Consider the following 20059-nt stretch of genomic DNA (forward strand, 5'->3'; position numbering starts at 1 on the left):
AAGAATGCCTGAGACAGAGCCAGGCAACAGGAAATCTCAGCCCCGGAACCAGAGCACAGAATGCTGTAGACGCCCGTGACAACACCGATTATGTTCTGGGTAACCCATGTGGCCCTTTTGTTGAGGCCTTCAGGACACAAAAGCCCCACCGACAGACGCGACCCTCCGTGGATAGGGAGGCAGGGCCCGGGGGCGGGGGCACAGCGGGGGCCCCAGTCTCGGGGGCGTCGCACAGCACAAAGCAGGCAGCAGGGAGGCGGCCTCGGGCGCCGATCTTCGCTCGCCAGCCACTTGCAGTTGCGGTTACAGACCTGCAGCTCCCCTCCCCCTCCCCACCCAGGCCCGCCCGCCCGCCTGCCTGCCCGCCTGCCTTTCTGTCTCCTCTCTCCCTCCGTACTGGACGGCCCGGGTCCATTTCCGGGCTCCGGATATTTGGTATCGATCGGGGCAGGGGGCGCGAGAGCAGGTGGCTGCGGCGGGGTAGCTGGGCCGCCAGCCTGGGGCGCCGGGACGGTTCTCCCGCCGCCTTTGTCGCTAGCCCTTCCGCGCCTGCCGCTCCTCCCCCAGGTCGGCGCGCGCTGCCGGCCGGACTTTGCGCCGCGTCGGGCGCTGCTGCTGCGCGCGGGGCCGCTCTCGGGGCCGGCGGCGGCGGGGAAGCGGGCGGCGAGGGGCGGCCGGGACCCTGGCCCAACATGGCTGAAGTCACCATCGACCAGTCCAAGCTGCCCGGAGTCAAGGAAGGTAGGGCCCGGGGCGCGAGGCGCGCGGGGCCCCTCCCCTCTCCCAGCCTGGCTGTCTCCGGGCGGGGACGTCGTCCTTTTGGCCCCCGAGGCCCTCGCTCGGGCCCCTCTGGTGCCCTGGCCCCGGTACCCTGGCCGGGGACAGAATTGACTTGAGGCTCTACTGTGGTACCTTGGGCGAGTCATTACGTTCTGAGCCCGGTTTCTCCTGTGCGAGGAAATGGGGGGAGAGAGGATAGCAGCACCCTCAGCAAGTGGCTGTGCAAATGTTCTGGGGAAGAGCAGAGCGCTGAAGAGCTGGGTAAATCTGACTTATTTGTGTCCTTAAAAATCGAGGCCCAGCCTCGCTGGCTTGAAGGCTAGGAAGTGGGGAGGGGTTGACGTTCAGTTCCTTGTGGAGCCTTTGTTTTGAAACTTGACTCTTTCCCTCCTTCTCTCCACTTTTCCTAGCCCGGCGTCTGGCTGGCTGACTTTCCCACCTTCCTCAAGGTTTAAAAGTTTAGTGTTGGCACTGCCCAGCGGGGGCAGACTGATGGGAAGCTGCTATAAGCATTTTCTTAGGAAAAGCAGGGGGCAAGGGGAACAGGGAACTGACTGGTGACCTTGATTTTTAAAGGCTCTTTATACTGATGTCCTGGGAAATTATGGTTGATTAGTACTGGTCTGGTTTAGCCCCTGGCGAGTAGCCTTTTGACTTCCCTACCCTGCTCTTGGTTGGCTGCTCCAAGATCTAGCATTTTTTGTTGAAATTTTGGGTGCTGGATCACCTTAACCTTTAGTTATCTTTGGCTCTTCTTTGGCCCCAGTAAGTGTGGAAATCCCAGAGTGTTATCCAGGCTTGCAGAGGTTGTCTTTGTTGTGAATGTCATTTGTTTCAGCTGAGCAATGTGGCCTGGGGTGTCTTGGGAATGTGGAATTGAAAATAAGAATTTTTGCTTTCTTGGAACTGCATGTTTCATTGACAACTTGATTTGACTCTGATGGTCTTCTTGTGGGTGTTCAGGCCCATCCCAAAAAACCAAGCAAGCTTGACTGCTTTCTTTCCCAGATTTTGGAACACTAGGAGGTAGAGTTACTGGTTTTATGTAGAATTTTTAATGGGGCCCAGCTTGTCCTATTGTTCCTGAAGGGTGTTAGAGCTTAGGCCTGAGATCTTTCAACCTTTCAGTTTCCAGCAAAGCTTTGGTGAAGATTCAGGTATTCACATGTAAATATAGTTTTCACAGCACTGTCAAGTGTGGTGCCCAAGTGAGCGGAAAGGCAGATCTGCACTTTCAGAGTCCTAGTCTCTGAGATTGTCTGGTTGTACTTAGCCTTGTGGGTAGGAGTTTTATGGACAGATGTCTGTATGTTGGATGTCTCTAAAGAAAAAGTGACCCTGTGTAGTGTGTCATGCTTCCTTGGGGGAGGGTGATGAGTAGAGTGAACACTGGAGTTCAAACACAACCTTAACAAGTGAAGTATTAATCATGTGGTGCAGTGATTTTACCCAGCCCCCTGTTACCTGTCGGTGACCTGGAACAAACTTGAAACTCACTTTCTGTATATGCATTTATATTGACTCTTAGGTCTTCTGGTTTCTAACCAAGACATGAAAGATGAATGATTTATTCTTGTACATTCTTTCTCAAGGGGTTCAAAAAAAACTTTCCCTCTAAAAATGCAAGATGTTTCTATTCCTAAACTCTGGAATTTTAGCACATTCAGATTGGCTTTCACTTTGCATAATGTGGTGTTTGGCAATCCAGTTTGCATGACATGGTAAAGTGGGAAGGAAATTGGTGTGGCTCTTTCATTAAGTTGGTATTAAATACTGATTGATTTTGAAGGTGGTCAGAAATTGTTGAGATCATTGTCTTGGTGAGCATCTGACTTTTCTGGTTCCAAGATCCTCAAAGGAAATGATGTATTAGGCTAGGAACCTCCTAATGGTGGTGTAGTTTTTGATCTGGGAAGTATTCAAGTCTAATAAAGGGTATCTTTCTCTAATATAACTCTGAATTATGGCACAGTAACTCCCTAACAATGTCTTTGAACCCTAATTTAAAGAGAGTAAAGCTGGTGCCCGTGTTTGGGTAAAACATACACATTGAGACTGTTCTTAATACTGAAGCTCCAACTTAGTTTGTAAAGGAAGTTTAGTGGTAAATTGCTTAATATCCTGGCAAAGATTTTGAAGCTCTGTTTTTAAAAACCTGTCTCCTCCATTTCTCTTTTCAATCTAAACTTTGGTAGATTCATATACAATTACGATTTGGGGTCATAGGGTGGATTCCAATAGAGATTAAGAATAATGCAGTGGATGTCTGTGGCTTCCCACTGCCTTTTCTTTGGGAGGAGTTGGGGAGCCCTGTGACCTTTGTTGTGAACATCTCAGCAGAGGTCATGGGTAACAGCTGACACCAGGGAATATTTTAATATTTTTAAATTTTCTTTTCTAGATTAAAATCCAGTGCTTGCTTTTTTAGTTTTAAGGTGGTCAAAGATATTCATCATTTCGACACACCTTTAAAAAGACCCAAAGTTACAGCAGTATTTTTACCTTAGGAAATCTCTTAAGATAGGAGACAAAAGGACACTTTTGAGTTTATATGTAGGTGAAAGGAATTAAGTCTATCTAAATGTCAACACACATCATTATTTCTGGTTTAAAAGCATCTTTGGAACACACATACTTTTTGTAATGGAGATACTGTTGCCAATGTTTAGGAATAGTCCTTTATTTCTTTTGAAACATTTGAGCTTCTACCCAGCAAGATTTGAAATAATTCCAGCCATTGTTTTTTAAATCATTGGATGTATAATTGAAGGGCATCATGCAATTTGCGAATGTTAAAGGTATAGTCAGGTTCCAGCAGTATTCTGTAGGTTTCTTAGTTTAGATCAGAGTTGGGAATATATTTTTCTAAAAATGAGTGCTTTTCTTCAGTTGACAAACTTAGATTTTTGGTCAATTTTATCTTCTTTGCCAAATTTTCTTTCTGATACAACAGTCCAGACCCCTCACTTTCCTTTTTGCCCTCTCCACTTAGATTCCTGCTTAATTGGAGTGGCTCACTTGTCATCATAATCTTGCCCCTTCTCCTGTCTAAGAAAGTTTTGGCTCTTAAAGTGTTGGTCTAAGAGCTAATATTAGCCTGTCCGTCAACATTTCTAGACCCTTTTAAACTTTTACCAACTCCTTTGTAATTTTATAGGCAAGAGAGTTTTCCCATTTATAGCCATTTAGCACAATACACCAACCCTCCCATCAGTTCCCAGTGCCAGCCTTCTTTTTTCTTCTCTCACAGCAGTAAGAAATGCATTATGTATTATGTGTTTGTACTCGTCTTCAGATGGAAAGTTCCACCATCTCCAAGTTCGTTAACTCTGTGTGTGTGTGCGTGTCTGAAATCAGTGCAACTAGTGACTTACTTCTTGAAGTAAAAGCAGCTAGCTATTCTGAAAGAAAATCTTTTGTGAAAGATGAAGTTTAATACATTTTCAGAAATATGTCTCGAAAGCACTGATTCATTTTAGGTCCAGGACGCCCCGGTGGCATAATGAGGTAAATTAAATTAATGGCACAAATCCAGAATTTTAAGGGAAAAGATACAAAATTAGGTCTGGTGCAGTAAGTTAAGCAAGTTTTTGCAGAGATCTAAAGCATATCAGGTGCACACTAGGCATGTACTGTGAAGGCAGTGTTTGTGAGATGTAGAGCGTCCGGCTCCAGGGCAAACTCACTTTCTCTTTTCCTCAAAATTCTACAGCAAGTTTTTTTTGTTACTGTTTTTTAAGGAGACAATGGCTGGATTTACTTGGGTTGGGAGATTTGTATCTTTATTCACTTTTCTTTACCCTCATCTAGCTTCAGGTCTTTCACATGGCCAGAAAATATTCAGCAAATATTTGCATATGTGAGTGAATGAATGAATTAAATGCTCCTGGTTGGTTCAGGAATCATACCTCTGGTACAGTATATTATTATTATATATTATTATGTATTAAAAATAATATTTTATATTCCTTCTCAGAGTCTAGGCTCTTACAAGGCAGGGATAATGCCTTTTAACCATGGAAATCACAGATCACAATGCCAGCATTAAATTTATTTAAAAAAATATTTTATTTTATTTATTTTATTTTATTTTTTATATAAAAACTTGTAATCTTTTTCTAATGTTAATTTTCTCATAGGTGCATTTTAAAAATAGAGTTTATCCTATATAGATACATATAACATAAAAAGTAAAAAAAAAAAAAAGAATTCTATGCTCTTCCTTCAGTCCTTGGAGGTAATCATTATTAAGAATAAAATTTTAGGGCGCCTGGGTGGCTCAGTCGTTAAGCATCTGCCTTTGGCTCAGGCCGTGAACCCTGGGGTCCTGGGATCGAGCCCCACGTCGGGCTCCCTGGTCAGCGGGAAGCCTGCTTCTCCCTCTCCCTCTGCTGCTCCCCCTGCTTGTGTTCCCTCTCTCACTGTGTCTCTCTCTGTCAAATAAATAAAAAAAAACATTTAAAAGAATGAAATTTTAGTGAAGACACCTAACAGATGCTCTTTTGTGGTTTTGATTTTTATTGGAGTAATACGTTTAAAGCACTTATCTCACAATTTGGAAGTTGGAAGGAATCTTAGATACGTGTTTAAAAAAAAAGTGTTTATCTATTTTGTGCCCCCTGTCGCGCAAGGGTAGTTTCACAATAAACATGCCCTGTGGTGCATGGCCGTGATCTTCACTGTAGTGGAGAGGCAGTTGTGTAGAGTTCAAGGAGTTGCTGTAAAGAACCCTCTACATTCATACTGCACCCAAAATGCCTCTCACATAAAGGAAAAAGAAAAACTCTTCCAGTTGGTTGCTGTATGCAAGGATGCAAGACTTTCTTGCTTGAATGAATTTTAAAAAATGGATAGAGCTGTCGTTTGTAAATTAAGATTTTTTTAATAAACTGTTTTTTAAGTCATTGAACTTTTTTTTTTTTAAACTAACAGGTACCTGAAGGACAACTTCTTCCATGTGTGAAACTGTAAAGTTAATTGATATTTAATCAAATGATCTCAGAGTGGAAAGCATTAAAAACTACTAATCTAAACCAACCTCCTCATTTTCCAGAGGAAAATCTGAGGGCTAGGATGGGGAAGTGAGTTGTACGGAACTGCTGAGGTTAAGTAGCTAGGAATTAGCACATTGGGACTAGAATTAGAAATATTTAAAGGTGCAAACATTCTCTCCTTCCCTACCTTTTCCCTCCTCTCCCATTTTCTCCGTTCCCTCCCACCTTCTCTCTTCCTTTTTCTTCCTATTCCCCCTTCTCCTCATCATCTCTCTCTTTTAAATTATTCTATAGATACAAAGATTAATTTCTAATGTGTTTCATTAATACTGTCTTACGTTTCGAACAGTAGAATGAAAATAATGACAATTTCAGAGATGTTTTGATGTTATTTTAGGGATAATGTTTGATATGAATATTAATGAGTTAATATAGGCTTTATTTTATTTTTTAATTAAAACCTTTTTTTAAGGTTTTATTTTTGATTCATCAAATAAATTACTGAGTAAACTATGGGAGGTCACACTCCTGCCTCAATGCTCTGTCTAAAATAAATGCATGTCTTCTCTGCTGTATTCAGCCTGATGGGGCTAAAGTTTAAAAGCTTGGACACTTAAAACATATAGGGAAATAAACTCAAAGAAAACCATAGGCTGTGGTCTTTCCACAGTCCTTGTCAGGGGTATAGGAGTTTTTATTGAGATAAATGAATTTGCCTTAGTGATAAAAAGCTGTGTGATATTCTGCTCATAAAGAAAGCATTTATAGATACCACAAAACTTTAGTGAACTCTGCTTGAAATCCTAGTTTTCTAAGTACAGGAGCATATTTTTAAAATGAACCACTCTGAGTCATGGGGGAAAAACAAATCTATCATAGCTATATTTGCAGTTTTGAAAGTAGCTAGTGGAAGGTCTATTGAATTAATATTTTTAACTGATGACCCATTTAAAGGTGTCCTGTGCTTCAGATATAAAATTAGGATACCCTAGATCTTGAATAAGACATACAAGGATAATTGGTTTATATATGCAGAAGGACCTTGGGGATTGTTTAGATCATTTATTTCCAGGTGTTTGAATTTAGAAATCAGTGCAAAAGAGTTCCCAGATATTACCGTTAGAAGTCATCACAAACGTGCGCACGCACACCCATGCCCAGCCATTTATTTTGCCATCATTTCATTTACAAAAAAACCCCCACATACATCATAGTATCTGCATATGCATATGATAGTTGGTAACCATTCACTGACATAAAAACAGTGGAAAGTTTCTCATAAACCAGAACCAGGTGTAATCAGTTTTGTTTATATATTAGTATTTTTTTTCTTTTTAGTCAAATTCACTGAGGTATAATTTATATACAGTAAAAATTCATCCTTAATTTGCAGTTTTGAGTTTTGACAAATGTATAGTCTTGTAATTATTGCAACAATCAAGACCAGTACAGTCACATAACCCCCAAACTTCTCTACCCTTCTTCCCTGTCTCCCACTAGCCATTGATTTGTTTTCTGCCACTATAGTTTTTCCCTTTGCAAAAATGTCATATCATTTGGATCATACAGCAAGTAGTTTTTTGAGTTTAGCTTCTTTCAGTTAGCATAATATATCTGATACTATGTTGTATGTATTAGTAGTTATGATTCTTTTTATTGTTAAGTTCCAGTGTTTGGCTGTAAGGCAGCTTGCTTATCCATTCACTTGTTGAAGAACATTTGGGTTGTTTTCATTTTTGGTGGTTATAAAGTCCCTGTAAACATTTGCATATAGAGTTTTTTTGGTGAAAGAAAATTTTCATTTCTTTTGGGTAAGCACCTATGGTGGGGTTGCTGGGTCATATGGTGAGTGTATGTTTAGCTTTATAAGAAACTGCCAAACTATTTTTCGAAGTGGCTGTACCATTTTGCATTCCCACCAGCAATGTGTGTGAGTTCTGATTGCTCTGATCCTTGCCCACAGTTTGCATTGTCAGGGTTTTTTTTTTTTCTTCCTACTTTTAGCATAGGTGTATAATAAACACATGTGGCTTTAGTCTGCATTTCCCTAATGACTAATGATGTTAAGCCTCTTGTCTTATGCTTATTTGCCATTCTTATATATTTGTTGAAGTGTGTGTTCTAAGCTTTTGGCCCCTTTTAAAAAAAATAGATTGTTTTCTATTTATTGAGATTTGAGAGTTCTTTATATATTGTGGAATCAGGTTTTATATCAGATATATATTTTGCAAATGTCAATGGTTTTTAAACTTTTGTGCAACATTAGACTGTTCATGTTGGGAGCTTTACTATAAACACATTCCTGGCCCTACTAGATACCAGCTAAATCTCTTGGATATGGTCCCAGGAATCTGTAGTTTTTATACCCAGATTATACAGTTGGACTTACACAATGGACATTTGCAATATACTGACTGAGAATACTGTGGTCACCCTAGTGCAGGAATCCTCCCTACTCTAATTTCTCAAGTTTTTACAGTGGCAACTCATTTCTTTGTCAGTGTTCAAGAATGAGCAGCATTTTTTCCCTTTCTAGTAGTTGAAATTTGTTCCTCTAAGGTAGGGGTCTGTATGCTATGGACCATGGACCAATGCAGCCTATCTATCACTTGTTTTCATACATTAGGTGAGCTGAGAATGGGTTTTATATTTTTTAATGATTGAAAAAAAAGGAGGAAGGTTTGGTGACATGAAAATGCTATGAAATTGGTATTTCAGTTTCTAAAAGTAAAGTTTTATTGGAACAAAACTGTGCTCGTTGTTTACATATGGCCTGTGGCTGTTTTCACACTATCAAGGCTGAGATGAGTAATTGTGGCAGGGACCTATGACAGGCAAAGCTTAACATTTTTATTATCTGGTACTTTTTAGGAACAAATAGTGGGGTTTTTTGGACCATTTTTGATGAAACTTTAAAAAACTTCCTTATTTAACTTTTTTTTGATCTTCAGTTATCACTATGAGCATCAATTATAACTTTTCTTTAATATGTCAGTGTTGTTGGGGACTATTGCTGATTAAACTCTTATGATACTGTATTTTATATTTGTAGTGACTTTTAAAAATACAGACATATCCTGATTTTTTCTTTTTTTGTTTTTAGGAAGAAAAAAATTTACACTCCATATATATTTCTAGGTACTTCAAAATTGATTCCCTAGATAGAAGCCATGTGTAAAATAAGAGTATGTCATATGCCACCTCTGAGTAAGGGTCTGTGGGGTGTCATGAGTGAAGTGCCTGAGTAAACAGATTGAACTTTTTAAAAAAGGTTGCTAATGATTTTTAACTAATTGCTTATCACTGGCTCTCTTCAAAATGTGTTACCGGCATTTGCATGAAGGAAGTGTTACTTCGTCTTCTTAGAAACTTCTATCAGAAGTACCTAGGTTGATTTACCACTCTGCTTCAGAGGCTTCGTGTATAATGAGTGTTTCCAGTCTCAATACAGCTCCTCAATGACCAAATACCAGGGGAGTCTCCACTGGACTTTTTTTGGCTTTTGTTTTTCTAATGAGTAATAAAGGCTGAGTCACTTTCCATTAACTTTACTCTATGACTTTTAAAAAGTGTGAGTGGCTTATAAGGGTATCTTTCCCTCTTCACTGCCTCCCAGTCAACAACAACATTTGTTTCTGTTTCTATTTCTGTTTTTTTTTTTTTTAAATATAGAAGAATCCATGAGTTACTTTATTGCATTAATTACATTAATATTTGAGTAGCACTTTCCTATCAAATGCTTTAAAATGTTTTTTTCTTTCATATTATGAAGGTCTGTAAAATATGGAATGTTAGGGTTGACAAATACTGTCAAAAAGTCCTTAATGTCTATATGGGAAACCTGAAGTAGAGAAAGAAAAAGAAGAGACTTGATTAAGATCGTTGTCGCCCCATCTGCACTTCTTGAGCTTGGTCTAACATCTGGGCCAACAGCTCTTTAGAAGGAACTGCCCATTCTCACTGTCTGTATTTACAGATCACTTTTTGGCTTTGCCTACAAAAGGTTCCTTATCCTATCAGTGATGGCTGGATTTTAGCTTGACATGTCTGCTGCTCTTGTTTTCCCAGGTTTCCGTGGTCAAACCTTATTATTTCAAATTGGGTTTTAGTGGACCCACAAAGCATTTCTTCTTCTTCTTCTTTTTTTTTTCTTATAGTTTCCCCATTAGAGCTTGCAGAGCCGATCTTCAGAAGGTCATTTTGGCTATGTGTGTATGTTGGAGAGGAGAGACTGGAGGTTTAGAAAATGGTTAGGGAGCTATGGATAGACCCCAGTTTACCGTGCTTTTAACATCCCTGAAGTCCAGGAACGTGGTTTTAATGACTCTCAAGTTCCTCATACTAGGATAACTACTAGGCTTAAAGACAGGGTTGCCAAAGAATTTATAGGCTAAACCCAGACACTTTGTGAGTAAAAAGGACGTTTCTCATAACTTCACCAGAGTAGATGGATACTGGTAATCGTACAACTAAAGGAGACATTGCTGAAATACCATGGGCAGTTGGATGTGATGACTGAGTGAGGTCCTTGTTACAAAGCCTCTTCTGGTTATGTGAAGTTTTCATTGGCACTTAAAACCTGAAGGATACCTGTCTATCACAGATTGTCTTGATGTTCTAAATTTGTTTTCTGTTTCATGATTGATTGCTATGTAAAAAATGAAAACTTGCTCTCCAGATTGTAGAGTAGAAATCATTAGGGCGTCGTTCAGCTATTCATACGTGGGTTTATCAAAATTTTATTTTTTTTTAAGTTTTCTTTCTGTTCCCTACTTATGGGTTCTCTCCATATATTCCCCCCAAAATGTGAGGAACAGATGTTGAAAGGATTTGTGCCAATTGAAGGGAGGTAAGAAGTGCAGATATTTCTGATTCCTATTTACTTGGCAATATGTACTATGCCTATCATTTTCTTTTTTATTTTAAATATAGAAGGAAGCTACATTTTTTCTCTATAAACCTCCGCTATGCATCTTTTTAGTAATTGAGCTCCTCCTAGAATTATTTTGCAGTATTTGCTCTAGTTTACTGATATATTAAATAATTCATCCCAGTTGAAATCAGACTTATAGTATACAATTTAACTTCAGCAGACTGACTTCTTTCTAAAGGGAAATACCTTGAACCTAGACTTGTAAGACCTGGTTTTACATCTCCTGTTTACCACCTATTAGGTGTAAGAACTCAGAGGTAACACTCAGTATCTCTGAGCTTTAGTTTCCTTATCTGTTTATTAGAGATGATATTTACTGTGCCTAATACATGGACTTGTGATGACAATTAACTGAAGAAATGGAGATGAAAAGTTTCTGTAAAATGTAGTGGTATACAGTCAAGCTCTGGATGACATTATTGTTCAAGTTGCCCTGTAATACCTTGACTTTTTCACTTCTTTCACACTGTTGTTCCTGTGAGCCCTGTTGCTCTGCCTGGAGTTTCCTTCAACACTATCCAAATCCGGCCTGTTTCTACACCCTCTCACCCCCACCAGGCCTTGCTCAAGTGCTCATTTTCTGTTAAGTCTGCCCTGCTGCTTTTCTGTGATTTCTTCACCCCACTTTGAACTACTTATTTCCTTAAGCAACACATACCATTTTCGCATTCTTTCTCAACATGAGACTGGTGGCTGACTGATTTCAGTATTTTTTTGGGATCTTTACATATGGGAGATACTCCAGAAAACTTGTCAGACTATCTGACAGCTTATGTACACTCAGTGGACAGACTGACCAGAGCTAACTGAACTAATGACACTAGATTAAGAGCTATGATCATTTGCATGAATTCACTGGGGTAGGAATAGAGGACTAGGAACAGGTCGCTTTAACTTCTTGTTGTATTTTTTTCCATTTGTCAAATTTTTGTAAGATGTTGGTTGGTACTGAGGTTAGATCAAGGCCTGAAAACACACAGTAGTTTCCTTTGCAGGCCGTCAGCTTACTTGTTTATGGATTGACTTTAGTTATGTAAGACTATGCTAATGTGTGCATATTTTCCAGGAATGTTAGATGGTATCATTTTGTCACTGTTACTAGAGAATCCAGTGAAGTTTCTTGGATGGTGTTGGGTTCCATTCAGAATTTTTATGTTTACTATTTTCTCTCTTAGATCTATTTTGACATAGAGGGAGCAAGGTTCTTATAAAGTTTTAACTAAACAGATCAAGCATAACACGTATTTTTAAAGTTCATCATTGTAAGGGGAGATAATTGTGAAGAATCTGAAAGTTTTGGGTTGGAGACTAAAGAGATGGATGTACAGATCGTAAACTTGGAGTGGTTTATGATCAAAAGAAGGTGGGAAAGCAAGAGCTCAAGAGTTTTGACTTTGGACATGGATATGTCCAATTGTACTTATTTTGGAATGGGTTTCTAACTTAGGGCACACTGTTTAGTCTCTTTCAGCTTAATATGATATATTAGGAGTTAACACTGCTTTCAAAACAGGCAGTGCTGTAAAAAATAAATTTATACATTTATAGGCAGCTATTATTTCAGTTTTTTCAAAAAACACCACAATAATTTTGACTCCTTAAAAAAACAGTGAAGCAAGTAAATCCTGTAGAGCAGAAAGGATTTGGACGACTTGCCTTCCTGTTCACAAGATGCAGGCTGCCCCTGATTTTCTTTCACTTCCTCTGCAGGAGAATTACATGATAACCAATTTTACTGTAGAATGTACTGAAGCCAGTTTCAGTAGCATTGCGGAGAGGAATCCAAAGCATTTAAAGAACACATTCCACTTGAACTTAAAATATTAGGTAATCTCTAAGAAGCATTCTGAATATAGAAGGTGTTCACTTTTCTGGGCTGTGATCATCTGGCCCCACATAAGCCTTTTAGTTAATGACACAGTTCCCATTTATATACATTGGACAATAAATGACTGATAACATGGTCTCATTTTACCCTGATACAGAAGGCTCAGTGAGAATTGCTAGTTGAAACAGAAAAAGACTACTTTTTTTTTAATAAGGCACCAGATTAAATGAAAGGTTATTTTAAGATTTATTAGTCATTGATGCTACTATACAGATGAATAAAAGCAGATTTGCCATTTTGTATGGTGGAAATAGTTAAACCATCAGAAAGCAGTGTTTGGTGCCGGAGAAAGCACAACAGTCATTCTGTAGGGTAGTCTTTTATACAGGCTGTGATGATCACATTTTAGATGATATGCTTGTGTCCAAGAGACAAGTGTGTATCACTTACTCTGAATCAGGTACATTTCATGCAACCCTATGTCTAAGTTGGATGAATTTTTTTTTTAAGATTTTATTTGAGAGAGAGTGAGCAGGAGAGAGAGAGAGTGAGTGTGCACAGGTTGGCAGGCGGGAGGTGGGGGAAGGGCAGAGGGAGAAGAAGGTTCCCTACTGAGCAGGGAGCCCGACATGAGGCTTGATCCCAGGCCCCTAGGATCATGACCTGAGCTGAAGGCAGATACTTAACAGACTGAGCCACCCAGGCTCCCCAAAGTTGGATGAATTCTTAATTTGGACTGTTTCCTTACAGCACAGGACATTGAGGTTCTGATTTGGAAAGTGACTTGTTAGAGGTCACTTGGTGAGCTGCTGACAGAAGCAGAACTAAAATTCTGTCAGGTGTCTGGAATTAAGAACAGGGCTCTTTGTACTTGTATGTTCCTTATATGCTACAGTAAAGCCATATTTCTATACATTGGGCAAGACATATCCATATTTCTTACAGTAAAGATACCAAAATGGCATGTGGATTTGGCAGAAGGCCTTCACTAGAGCAACTCAAAGAATAGAAATTAGGAAAATCCATCTAGTTTTAGGTATGCACTGTTTTAAATTTACATGTTAGTGGGTTTGTATTTTGTCCAGCTATACCTATACTCAACAGTTTACCCTTCTATTATTCTTGATGTTGATTAAACTATTAATTATATGACTTTCTTATATAATCCTACTTTGCTTTCTAACTCTGGACATTCAATTGAAAAAAAAAGTTTGAAGTGCTGGAGCTTATTAAACATTTTAGACATACTGATTTTCCTTCGACTCAGGCCCATACTATGCGTAGGAAACATTCTCCTTCAGTTGGACATAGGTTAGAAAGAGCTATAGAAATGTAGTAAGCTGTTGATTACAGTTTAATTCTTTGCCGGGAAACATTTCTGCACATCATAAGACGAAGTAGTGATTGCGTATTCTATTATACATTCTATGCCTGAGAAGTGACTACATCTGTGTTAATCAGTGACTTAGTTAAGGGACCTGATTGGAAGAAATACTTAATGGGACATAACTATGGGACCTAAGAATTCCTTAATTCTGATGCTGCCAGTAATAATAGGTTTCATTTATTGAGTTTCCTTTTTTTGAGTGACAGGTGTATTTCTTGGCCCTTCAGTTATCTAATTTAGTTCTCAAGACATTTATTCTCATTTTACAAAGGAGGAACCTGAGGCTCAAAGAGATTAAATAACTTGCCGGGGTCTTATAGCTGTCAAGTAAGCAATATTTGAATCCTGATCTGTATCACTCCAGAGTTTTTTGGTTGTTTTTTTTTTTTCCCCTCTGAAATACTCTTCACACAGTAGGAAAAATCCAAAAGAGAATAATGTTGCTACTTTATATATTCTTTGTTTTTGTATTATTGAAGAAATCTCCGCTTTCTCCTTATTGGAATTTACCTCTGTGCTTGAGGTTTTGCTTCTTTCTTCCCATAGCAGTAGCTCTGTTTCCAGCTTTCTTTAGGAATAGGGAACCATCAAAAGTGAATACTTTTATTTAAATACCACTAAAGTGAATACAGATTTTTCTCAATAATAAAATAATAATAATAATAATAATAATAGGGGCTCTTCGGTGGCGCAGTTGGTTCAATGTTGGATTCTTGATTTCGGCTCAGGGTCTTGAGATTAGCCCTGCATCAGGCTCTGTGCTGTGTGGGGTCTGCTTGAGATTCTCTGTCCCTCTCCCTCTGCTCGTGCACACACTCTCTAAAATAAATAAATAAGTCTTCAAATAAATACCCCTTCTGATGAACTACAGAGGAAGCCAAAGTGGTTGACAGAATAACTTTTTAAACTCTTGGCATAGCTCCCTGTTATCAAGGTAGGGATTTTCTATGTGTGCTTTGAAGTGTAGGCTAACTTCTTTCAGTTTACTGTTGGGTTGCTTCCTTCTGTATAAACGGTATTTCTAGGAAATCTGATTTAAACGTAAGCCTACTTGTATTATAATTAGGAAGATAATTCTCTTGATCTTCTGGGGAGGCATTCCCCTAACTTCTAAGAACGTACCCATGATCTCAAGATATCTTGTAGAAAAACACATTTCTGGTCAGTAAACATGACCAATTTTTGAGCATATAGCTGCGTATCAGAGTAAAATTCCCCAAATCTCAAGATTTACCCATTGTTTTTTGTTCTTACTTTTAGATTTATGTGATCTAAGATTATTGGAATTGTGTGTAGAGTTCTGACAAATGGTTACCAAAGTGGAACTGTGAGTAGTACAATTTGCTTTATGGGAGCAAGATTCTAAGAGAATCTTTTTACCATGCCTGCTTATCCCATGACTGCTATTTGAAACAAAATTTTGGGGGGAAGTTTTGAGTATTATTCTTCGTTTTTAAAAAATTTTTATTTATTTGTTTTAGAGATAGGGTGAGAGGGGAGAGGGGCAGAGGGAAAAGGAGAGAATCTGAAGCAGACTGCATGCTGAGCAGAGCCCAACTTGGGGCTTGATCTCAATATTTGAGATCATGACCTGAGCCGAAATCAAGAGTCAGATGGTGAACCAACTGAGTCACCCAGGCACCCCTTACTCTTGATTTTCTGAAATTGAAATGTGTTTACTAGTCTTAATAGGAAAGAAAGTGCTAGCTGTAGTATCTCCTTGCAGAAGAGAAGTTGAAAGTGGAAATATCTGACTCAGGGTAAATAGAATTTGCAGTAGCTAGTACTTAAGGAAACTCTCTTGTCATATGAAGCCAATAAACCAAAATGGTTTTCTTTCCTTGGTGTAAACTTGTACTTAAGTTGGGTTGGATGTGATCTTTTGGGTTTTAATGGGCATGACTGGGTTTATCCTACAGAGGTTTAAGGAGATGGGTGGCTTTTCTTTCTAGGCTAAGGCAAACAGAGAAACCAAAACCATCTGAGGACTGCCAAACCATTTGAGGGCTTGTTTAAGTGCCAGGAAAAGTGCCATTCAAATAGTGGAACAGCAGAAGGTTGGAGTTTCTGTAGGGATACATGCAATCAAAATAAGAGCAATAAATTCTTACAGTTTGGATATTCTTAGTGAAAAACTGCTTTGAAAATTCTGTCTGCTACTGTTTATCTAAGGGTATTTAAGTATTTTGGACATTTTGAGGACTGCTTATGGTTATCAAGGGTCTGTTGTTTTCTACATAGAAAGTCTGACTATCTCCATCAGAATATTTTGTGAATACTTTAAAAAAAAATACAGATTTCCTGCCGTGCTCAGGTACTTACAGTGGTTGCTATCATGCCCATATTTCAGGTGAGCAAAGGTAAATTATATTAATTTGTTCAAGATTGTTCATCTAGTGAGTGTTAGAACCAGGACTGTAATCAGAGTAAGAGTACTTAGTTACACTATACTGCATCCTTATGCAGTGAGTATTCACTGAATACAAGTGCTCTGGGTAGTGTATTGCAAAAAACACTGTGTAAAGAGTTTCATATTTTCTAAATGTAATTTTTTTTTTAAGATTTTATTTATTTGAGGCGGGGGAGCAAAAGGGGAGGGAGAGGGCAAGCAGACTCCACGCTGAACATAATGCCCAGTGCGCTGCTGGATCCCAGGACACTGAGATCATGACCTGAGCCAAAACCAAGAGTCTGAAGCTTAATGGACGGAGCCACCCAGGTGCCCCTCTAAGTGTAATTTTGATAGTCATCTTTTTATGTTCAATTAGGAAATTTTAAATCCATTTAAAAAATAAAGTGAATCATTTTAAAGCAGAAGTGATTTCTTTTAAATCATTTTTATGATGTTAAAAGTAATTACTTATTTAGCTGCTGTGTAAATTCATATATTTCTGAATTGTTCTGAAGTGGAGTATCCACATAAAATGTAATTATTCTCTAAGGAGTGTACCAAGCACAGTAGACTTAGGAGAATCTTCACCTTTGATCATTTAATTTTCAAGGTCATTTGAGACTCACAAATGTACCTTTGCTAATCAGAATGCAGAGTTCTTCTTGGTAAGCAAGTATCAGTGAGCTGGTGGATTTATTCAGTAACAGGTGTGTTTCCCAGAATTGAATTCCTTTAACTGTATTAAAAATCTGTTCACTTTCCTTTCTAAGTGGAGATTTGCTCACTTTGTTTCTGTGACATGTATCTGTAAAGTAGTTGTTTGATAAATGTAGAGCAAATTTTGATTTTTTCACTCTGCTGAAATTAGCAAAACTACCATCACTTTATAGTTGAAGAAAAAGAAACGAGAAATACTATACAAGAACTTCGAAGATAGATCGGTGGCTAACACAAAACCAATAACATATTCAAAACCCTTCGTTGTCCATACTGGTAAAGTGAGTTACATCTGTTGGTTAAAATATAAGTACATATGCACATGTATGTGTCCACATACCACGAAAGATTAAAGAGGCTTCAAATGCTACTGAGTGGTGCAGTTGTCTAAGTTAACAGTAACCTATCCATCACACTGTGATTGTTGTTTAGAGGAGTGCTGTCCAGTAGAGCTTGGTGTGATGGTAGAAATGGTCTATGTTCCACACTGTCCAAAGAGGTAGGCATCAGCCCCATATAGTTATTTAGCACTGAAAATGTGGCCAGTGAGACTGAGGAACTGAATTTTTAAAATTTAATTTTAGTTATGTTGAAGAAATAGATACATGTGAGTAGTGGCTATCATGTACAGTGTGGGGAAAAGATTGTGACCCTAGTGGATAGATGAATGATGGAGCAATAGAACATACAGATTTGGTCTAGTTTAAGAAAATCTTTTCTAACATCTGTTCCAACATTGGATAATGTGGATGCACATCATACGGGATTTTGAAGAGAGCCTCACTCATGAGCACTTGGTGGGAAAGCAAGGACAGAACCCAAGCACCTGTTTGGTGGGAAGACAGACCAAGTGACCACTAGGATGAGCTCATTTTGAGATTATGGGATGCTTCTTGAGAAGAAAGGAAGCCCAGTTTCAGTGATTTGTGTTAGTATCTAGATCGGCTTTTTCTGAAAATGGGCAAGGTCTGAGTTGTAACTTCTTGAGTAGCTTTTTTTGTTACTGCCAACACAAGAGTTTGGCTGTAGAATACCAGTCCATAAAGTTGATGCCTGCAAATACAGGAAGCTTGTGAGGTTGTTTGTGTTTGTGAGTATTTTTTATCCTTAATGATAACTTGAGTCAGATATTTCCTTATGGGAAGTCTTCCCTGACAGTTCTACCAGGATGGGTAAATACTGCTCTGTTTCTACCCTACCTTCCTTCCCCCTTTCTCACTATTCCTCTCACCCTCAGTCTTTTGCTCTGTCAGATGGAAATTTCTGACTCAGCCATTTTCACTTTTCCAATAAGTTACCCAGTTACTCTGTGGTCTCTGATAATGATGTAGATGGTTTGTGATATTAAAGTAGTACTTCTGATTTGAGGACTTACATTATCTCAGCATTTTCAAAACCCACTTGCCTGCAATCTAATGTGTCTGTGGTCAGCTATAATATATCTACTTGCCAAACAAGTGGTTTGGGTTACTGGTGTTTTCATTTAACTTTGAATTTGGGGGGTTAGGGAAAAAAAATAACTCAGGAACCGATTTTAATTGCATCCGAGTGAAATGTTGGGATTAAATCAGTTGTTTTACTTTTTAAAATGTCTCTTTACTGTGCTTAGTCTTGTGCTTTTGTTGAAGAGGTGTGTGTGTGTGTGTGTGTGTGTGTGTAGGCACGTGTTTAAAACTCATGCTTGAACTATTGATGATGTCCATTATATAACTTAGTGCTTCCTATTTAAGTTCTAGCATTGTAACAATTTAGTTTCATGTTTGCTGCTAGTAAAACATTTCTATTCAGTGAAGAGCTGGTATTCTGTCTTTTTTAGACAATGAAAACTGAGCAACTTTCGTATTTCCCTACTTGCTTTGGTTCTCAGGGAGATCAGATACAAATTTGGAGCCTTATGTAGACTTTATATTTGCTAGCATACTTTTTTCCTTAACAATAACAAAAAAAACCACTTTGATTCTGTAACCTTAAGGAAACAGTATAATTAAACTGAATCAAGAAAACATTGCTAGTTCAGCTCATTTTTTCCTAGTATTTGTTGTTTCATTGTTTAGATGTGAAAATTAGATTAAAAACATATATTCTATTATAAAATATTATTAAAAGGATTATAAATAATAAGACTACCCTTCATGGTAGATAAAGTGGAGAATATAGAAATGCTTAAAAAGGAAAATGAGTGACATTGTAACTCTATAGTACATAATCAGCATTAGGATTTTGATGTTTATCCTTCCTAATATTTTATGAAGTTGAAGAGTCCCGGTATGTCACCTATCGTCAGAAAGTCTCACAAGATCAGCCCATATAATGGAGAGTACCTTTACTTGTGCCTAGTTCGTATGATAAGCCACACGGATAGTCATCTATAAGATGTATTAAACAACAGATTTCAGAGTGCCATTGTTTATACAAAACACCCCCATCTACTCAAGGCTGGAAATAGGATCCGTGGATAATCTCTATAGATTGGCAGGTTTTGTCCTTCTGAAGACCATTTTACTTATAGTTATTTACAGGGGGACTGCACTGAAAGGAAATGGGCTTCCTGGGGCTGAAATATTTAAGAGGATGGTTATTTGGACAGGATAAGACTGGGCTTGACAACTGCTAAAGCCCTTTCTGATAATCAGTTTCATAATTTTAAGAAAGTGATGAATCAGCCCATTTTTATGAACAGTGATTGAAGTGTAGAAATATTTGAAGAAACTAAGAGAATCTGGCCTGTCATCCAGGGCCTGTATTATTCTTAGAGATATTCACATGAGATTAAGATTCTTGACACTCTGAAACAGTTTGGTGCTCTCAACCAAAACGGTGGCTTTAGCAGGCCACGTATTTGGTAGAACTTTGCAGTAGATCTTCAGTTACACTGTTCTGGTCCTTGCAGAGCTTTTTATGAAAAGCGTAGCTTTCTATCTTTCAGTAATGTTTGTGGCAGGGTAATTCACCGGGAAGGTGTTTTCCTGTTACAAAGATCCCTCAAGATTCCTCCCCCCTTCTTTTTTTTGCTTCTTCCAACCTTGAC

The 20059-nt window shown here is 38.6% G+C and overlaps 1 protein-coding gene across 1 annotated transcript in view; it reads left to right on the forward strand.

Moving 5' to 3' along the window:
• Positions 1 to 357: 357 nt before the first annotated feature.
• Positions 358 to 20059, forward strand: part of CCDC50 (coiled-coil domain containing 50) — a 70108-nt gene continuing 50406 nt past the window's right edge. The window contains exon 1 of the mRNA XM_045811202.2: positions 358 to 741. Within this exon, the coding sequence (XP_045667158.1) occupies positions 693 to 741 (49 nt within the window). The 5' untranslated portion in view covers positions 358 to 692. The remainder of the gene's footprint in view (positions 742 to 20059) is intronic.

This window comes from Ursus americanus, chromosome 4 (genome assembly GCF_024610735.1).
Source record: "Ursus americanus isolate L20-20 chromosome 4, mUrsAme1.1.p, whole genome shotgun sequence".
In the NCBI taxonomy this organism is placed as follows: Eukaryota; Metazoa; Chordata; class Mammalia; order Carnivora; family Ursidae; genus Ursus; species Ursus americanus.